Source organism: Gobius niger (genome assembly GCF_951799975.1).
Source record: "Gobius niger genome assembly, chromosome: 3".
In the NCBI taxonomy this organism is placed as follows: Eukaryota; Metazoa; Chordata; class Actinopteri; order Gobiiformes; family Gobiidae; genus Gobius; species Gobius niger.
The window spans coordinates 35,180,910-35,186,909 of NC_136854.1; the positions used below are offsets into that span (position 1 = coordinate 35,180,910).

At 40.7% G+C, this 6,000-nt stretch overlaps 3 protein-coding genes across 3 annotated transcripts; 1 reads left to right on the top strand and 2 right to left on the bottom strand.

Annotated features, from left to right (window-relative positions):
- Window positions 1-27: 27 nt before the first annotated feature.
- Window positions 28-2,075, bottom strand: LOC306961296 (aly/REF export factor 2-like). Its single transcript, XM_079553991.1, has 6 exons — window positions 1,760-2,075; window positions 1,064-1,219; window positions 837-984; window positions 702-759; window positions 391-586; window positions 28-297 (listed from the first exon to the last, which is right to left on the bottom strand). Exons 1-6 carry the CDS (start codon window positions 1,937-1,939, stop codon window positions 277-279), a joined length of 759 nt encoding a protein of 252 aa, XP_079410117.1. The 5' UTR covers window positions 1,940-2,075; the 3' UTR covers window positions 28-276.
- A 424-nt stretch (window positions 2,076-2,499) lies between these two features.
- Window positions 2,500-3,561, top strand: anapc11 (APC11 anaphase promoting complex subunit 11 homolog (yeast)). Its single transcript, XM_079554000.1, has 3 exons — window positions 2,500-2,640; window positions 2,739-2,868; window positions 3,299-3,561. Exons 2-3 carry the CDS (start codon window positions 2,760-2,762, stop codon window positions 3,442-3,444), a joined length of 255 nt encoding a protein of 84 aa, XP_079410126.1. The 5' UTR covers window positions 2,500-2,640; window positions 2,739-2,759; the 3' UTR covers window positions 3,445-3,561.
- Window positions 3,562-4,199: 638 nt separating this feature from the next.
- On the bottom strand, window positions 4,200-5,789 carry ppp1r27b (protein phosphatase 1, regulatory subunit 27b). Its single transcript, XM_079552822.1, has 3 exons — window positions 5,417-5,789; window positions 5,008-5,158; window positions 4,200-4,662 (listed from the first exon to the last, which is right to left on the bottom strand). Exons 1-3 carry the CDS (start codon window positions 5,643-5,645, stop codon window positions 4,539-4,541), a joined length of 504 nt encoding a protein of 167 aa, XP_079408948.1. The 5' UTR covers window positions 5,646-5,789; the 3' UTR covers window positions 4,200-4,538.
- Window positions 5,790-6,000: the final 211 nt, after the last annotated feature.

Below are 6,000 nucleotides of genomic sequence, written 5' to 3' on the forward strand. Positions count from 1 at the left end.
TATTATACATGAGTCACACAAACGGAACCGCAAAAAGCAGTCAATAATAGTCATGGTCACATACAATACTTGACATGATAAAAGAATGCCTACAGCAATTATTCACATTAAACAAAGAGCATGTAAACCAGGAGATATTCTCCCTGCAAACCATTATTACAAAAAGTATTGTGATGCACATGATAAAATGGATTTAAACCCTATGTACAAAAACTGTAAACCCCCTCGAAAAAAAAATACATTGATAACAGCATGAGCTGCTTCTCCTGAGGTTGTTTAGCTGGTGTCCATCTGGAACTGTAAAAAAATAAAAAGACAAGTTAAAAATCAAATGTCAGATACAATTTCCGGTTCACAAATTGATATTTGCATTAGTACATCTCTACAAACCTTGGCATTGTACTCGTCCAACTGTGCGTCCAATTCCTCTGCAGAAAGCTGTGGCTTTTTCTCACCGCGTCCTCCACGGCTGCTGCCACCTCCGCGCCTTCCACCTCCACCACCTCCGCCGCCACCCCCACCTCCACGTCTCCTCTCCGGCCTCTCAAACTTTGCCTGTCCAAGTCTGCTTCGGTCAAAACCACCTCTGGAGACGAGAGAAAAAAGGTTTGATCAATGGACAATTACTTCACATCACCAACCCGCTCAACAAACCAGTCACTTGGATGATTAACATATGCCCTTTAAATAATGAAACTCACCGTGATTGTACTCGTTCCTCTTGAGCCTCCATAAATTGCTGGATTTTCATTGGCCGGCCTAAAATCATTAAAAAGTGTTAGATCATAAACTCCTGAAAAACACAGCAATGTTGTACAAGGGTAGTACTTGCTCACCATCAAGTGGGACACCGTTGTATTGTTTCATCGCCTTCTGCGCATCAGATTTGCTTTCAAAAATGACCTCCGCTGTTCCTTCACTTCTTCCAGATTGGTCATAATGCACCGACGCCTTTTTCAACTCACCAAAATCTGCAAACAGCTCCTGCAACATAATATTCAAATGTTAGAACTGAATACCAAATCTTATGTTTATCATTTCCAAAAAAAGTGTTATGCATTACCTGAATATCTGAATCAGAAACACCGAAGTCTAGATTGGAAATGAGCAATTTGGAGCCACTGTCCACAGCTCTTCCTGTAGTTACTTGTCTCCTGGAGCCTCCACTGCTGTGTTCTTCAAACTTATCGTGTTGCCATTTGTCTGGTAACTCTCTGGGCTGTGAAAGACAAGCACATTAGCACCTTTTGTGAAAGCGAGACTCCTAATGCCCCCGTGGAAAAAACAATGTCCCGCTATGGATGCTCTTAACACACCTATTTACAGTAAAGACAAAGGAAGATGCCGAGGTAATAAAAAAAATGGAGGGAAAGACGTGGATACTTGGGTGTTTACACGACCTCCAAAATGTACATGGGGTAAAAACACAAAAGTAAAGCTACATTACACTGAAACTGCAAGTAAACAAACCACATTTGAGGGGCATTATGGGCCTTCACCACAACACGCCGCCATTTTGATTTCGAAATCCGCGACGAATATTCTTGTTTAATACGATGGTTCGCCATTTACTGGAAATCGTCCGTTGGGTAATTCTTACAACATCACGTGTTTGACAGTAGGTGCCATCGCTAATACACGTTTATACTTCCGACAAAATACTGACTTGTAAACACATGTATATCATATATTTTCGATAGCAAAATAAAACTAGATTTGAAGTTTCACAGCCTGTAACAAATAGGTTTTCTTTGTTTACCCTGGTATACGGTGCGGGCCTGCTGTTCCGCCTGAAAGTGTTGTTCGGTCGGCTGGATCGCCCTGAACTTCCCCGGGGTACTTTGGACGATCCGCCGCGGCCGCCTCCGCCTCCGCCCGAGCCTCCTTTCTTGTTCAACTTAATAATGTCATCCAGGGACATGTTAATCTTGTCGGACATCGTGAAGGTAGAGTTTCGAGGTGGTGACCCAAAGAAGTTGAACAATGAAGTTTTGGGCCAACAATCAATCCTTTATGAGCGTTGGCTGTGGCGCGAGGTTGAAGAGGCAGGATGTGACGTATATAGTTTGCGGAAGTAGATTGAGCCCTGGTCCCGCCCATAGATGGTCCCGCCTCTTCCCGCTCTTTCTCTATGAAATAATGTTTAACTTTTCAATAAATATTTATTGCTGTATTGTTGCACAGTATTTGGTGACAATGAATCTTATATCGGGTCATGATTATTTTATATTTTTTTGCGTAAAATTGATCAGACATATGAATGATCGCCATCTAGTGGCCAAAGTGTACAATTGCACTTGGTTGAGAAAGATTAAATCGCATATAATAAAAGATCACAAAAGAAAACGATAGTACAATTTATCTATCGTGTTAAATATAGATTAAAAACGTTTGTTTAACAATGTTTAATCGCCATAGACAGATTAGTCTCTACAGTTATGTTGCCTTAACTGTAGGGGGAGGTACTGCTACTAGTTTAACACTTTCCGTTTACTCCATTTTCCACAAGGAAGAAACTTCACATCATGTTGATAAATTACAAACATGTATGCGTCTAAAATATGCCTCTGTTTTTATAGATTATTTGCTTGCTGTACGTGACAAAGTGTTATCGGTTGTGCTTTATTGGATATTCACACGGTGAGTTTTGTAAACATAGAGAAGACAATGCCTGTTAGCTCTGTAGCTAACGCTTGCTAGCTAATGCAATACATTGACTTTACTTTTATCCATTTTAGGGCGGGTTTGGATATACCACAATGAAAGTGAAAATCCGACAATGGAACGGCGTGGCTTCATGGCTGTGGATAGCTAACGATGAAAACTGTGGCATATGCAGGATGCCTTTCAATGGCTGCTGCCCTGACTGTGAGTATCACTATCAGCCGGCTTTGTTTTGGTGTCAGTCTTGAATGGCTTTTCCAAGTACCTGCTAATAGGTGGGTGTGGAGAGAATTTTAGATTGGCTTTGGTATGATTTCTTTTGTCCTTCTAATTTAAGTACTCAAGGGATTACAACCAAGCACTTTCAGTCTATTCTACACCCTGCAGGAAAAAAGAGAGGGAAAATTGATGCTTTGACTAGAAACAAGGAGTTATATTGAAGTAATATTTTTTCCAGTCGCAAGTTTTTTTTTCTATTATGACAATATAGTTCCTTAAATGTATTGTACAGCACATACCAATATGGTGTGAAACTTCATTATTTCTTGGGTTAAGATGCATCATATCACAGCTCTGTGGACAATAAATAAAGTGATGATTAATAATAAAGTATACCCCACCATTTCCCTCCAAGGCAAAGTCCCGGGTGATGACTGTCCGCTGGTCTGGGGTCAGTGCTCCCACTGCTTCCACATGCACTGCATCCTGAAGTGGCTGAACTCACAGCAGGTCCAGCAGCAGTGCCCCATGTGCCGACAGGAGTGGAAGTTCAAAGAATGAAGCAAAATATGGATCTGTGTATTTTCTGTAAATATTAGCATTTGTATTTCCACTGTGTGAGTTTTGGACTGGCAAGAAAACTATTCATGTTTTATTAAATTACCCAAATATTATAAATATTATGTCTCTTGCATGTTTGTAATTTGCAATTCGATATACCATATATATCATATATATCCCGATATTTTTTTCTGCAAAGTGAGAGCTGTGGAATGAAGTCAAAGTCAAAACCAGCTGAGTAGTTTTATTGAAAATAAAACTATAAAATGTAAACATAAACAATGTGTAACAAAGCTCCGATTGGTGCACATTTAAATAAAAAAATATCTTAAATAAAAATAGCCTAGAAAATAAAATAAGGTAATCTTTTTTTGAGGGCAGCATTTATAATAAAGTGCTCAGTTTAAGATACACTTTTTGAAAATTGGCTTGAGATTACCTGTTTCTTTTTGGTAACTTAGGAGCTCATCTGAAGTTAAAATATATCCCAATATATCGTAAAATATCAATATGTCGCCCAGCCCTAGTATAACTTATTTTTAAACAAACAACTTTTTTTTATTAGAATAATTTATTTATAAAATAATAAATAATAAAAAGCTGATATAACAAAAGGAATGGTATATAATATTGAAGTCAAACCACAGAAAAATAATTCAGTGAACACAAAGGAGGAAAACATGCATTCATCATTTGCTGGTTTAGACAGCCAACAGATTTTCTGATTTTTGCTAATTTTAGCTCAGAAAGGCGTCCTAATGAGCACAAGAGCATCACGTTTCACAACATTCAAAGTCCTCCTACAACATGCTGACCAATACCAGCTTCAGGTGCCATGTTTGGCTCACTGCTGTGCTAAAATAACTGAGGCTCTCCCCTTTGTGAACTCTAAAGTTGAACACCTTGTCAGCAGTTTCTCTTGACCAACTCTTCTCTGTGCCAGTTCTTGGTTTCTCTGACGATTTTTCTGAATATGCAATCAGAAAGCTTCTCGCTGATCTGATGTGGCCTCCTCAGTCCCTTTCTGCCAAACAGCGGCAGGACTTGGCTGTAGATTTATGATTTTAGCACATGGTTTAAGTCTCTTTTCCTTCTCAGTCATTTGCAACAAGGCCAAAAAGGTCCAGCAGCTCCGTACTATCTGGGTCAATGAGATCGGCTGGTTTCTCTCCGCAGTCATTTTCAAGGTCCCGGTCTGCTCCCAAAGACAGGAGGTACCTGCAAGAAACATGCCCCAGTAATGTGAGTCAGAGTGGGGTATAGGAATGCAGAGTATGCACCAGCTTGGCTTACTGCTGTGACGTCCATTAACTCCAGATAAATGGGAGTTTTGACAAGGTGTGAAGATGTACTGCACAATCTACACATTAAGTTTTATTTACTCCGTTACAAGCACTCTTATGTTTAGAGATGGGAGTGTGTTTTATAAAACATATAAAAAGATTGACACACTTTGTTTTTCTGCAATACAATATTTTTGGGATGTGTCATTGACTACTTTTGATATATTAATGTTGACTAAAATGTGACCTTTTTGAAATTCTTTAGCCCTGAAATGCTTACCGTGCAATGTGGGGGTAGTCGTCACTGCAGGCCATGTGCAGTGGAGTCCAGCCCTCCTCGTCTCTTTGGTGGATATCGGCTCCATAGCTCACCAGCAGTTTGACACAGTCAAGGTTCCCAGACAGGACAGCCTCGTGAATCGCAGCCATTCCTACAGAATAGAAAGTAGCAATAACATTAGACTGTTATTATTCTGTTATCAGTCACTTTCTGAAAGATCTCAAAGGTCTATTCTGCATTAACCACTGTGAATAATCTTATATAGACAATAAAACACATTTCTGCATAAAATTACAATATCATCCTCACATCCTGCTCTAGAATTTATCATCGCCCTTGCTCCCCTTCAGTTCAACCAAAGCTTCCTGTGCGCTACTCTCACAACTACCAAAGCATGCGTGATGCTCACCCGAGGGGTAGAAGGTGTCCAGGCTGACCCTTTTGGATCTGATAAACAGTCCGATCCTCTCCATTTCTCCCTGTCGAACGTAGTCCTGAAACACAATGTCATTTGGGAAGTGGACATTGCGTACGGGCTTGAGGGAGGCAGTGTTCTTGCAGGTGATGGGCAGCCCACAGTCCTTGGTGTAAGGCTTGGGGCCAATCGTCTGAGCCACGGGGCATTGGTAGTACTTCATGATGGTAGGTGAAGATATTTCTGTCCCAGCAAGGAAAAATCAAAATCTAGTCTCTCGGGTGAAATGAGCAGATGAGGGCGCTGAGTATTTCAGTGCAGTCCAGCTGTCTTCCTCTCACTGGGTAGTTAACTCCTGGGCGACTAAAGCTCCTCTGGCCGGGCCTTCCCTTCCACGTTTTTTTTTATACCTCCTGTCAGTCTATTTTAGGGGCTTGTCAACTTGCACATCCCGTGGTAAGATCTGGAAGATGAGTTACTCTGTGTCCCGCCCACTAACAAAACGGACTACTCACTCACGCAGGGGTGAGTGGAGGGCCAAGGTATTTTCTCAAGTGAGAGTCATGTTACTCAAAAAT

Coding starts and splice junctions, on each gene's coding strand:
- ppp1r27b (XM_079552822.1), bottom strand. CDS start 5,645: ATGAAGTACTACCAATGCCCCGTGGCTCAGACGATTGGCCCCAAGCCT. Junction 5,159..5,416: donor GGACACCTTCTACCCCTCGG/GTGAGCATCACG, acceptor TCTATTCTGTAG/GAATGGCTGCGATTCACGAG. Junction 4,663..5,007: donor GACTACCCCCACATTGCACG/GTAAGCATTTCA, acceptor TGTTTCTTGCAG/GTACCTCCTGTCTTTGGGAG.
- LOC306961296 (XM_079553991.1), bottom strand. CDS start 1,939: ATGTCCGACAAGATTAACATGTCCCTGGATGACATTATTAAGTTGAAC. Junction 1,220..1,759: donor GGCCCGCACCGTATACCAGG/GTAAACAAAGAA, acceptor TGTCTTTCACAG/CCCAGAGAGTTACCAGACAA. Junction 298..390: donor TGGACGAGTACAATGCCAAG/GTTTGTAGAGAT, acceptor ATTTTTTTACAG/TTCCAGATGGACACCAGCTA.
- anapc11 (XM_079554000.1), top strand. CDS start 2,760: ATGAAAGTGAAAATCCGACAATGGAACGGCGTGGCTTCATGGCTGTGG. Junction 2,869..3,298: donor CAATGGCTGCTGCCCTGACT/GTGAGTATCACT, acceptor TTTCCCTCCAAG/GCAAAGTCCCGGGTGATGAC.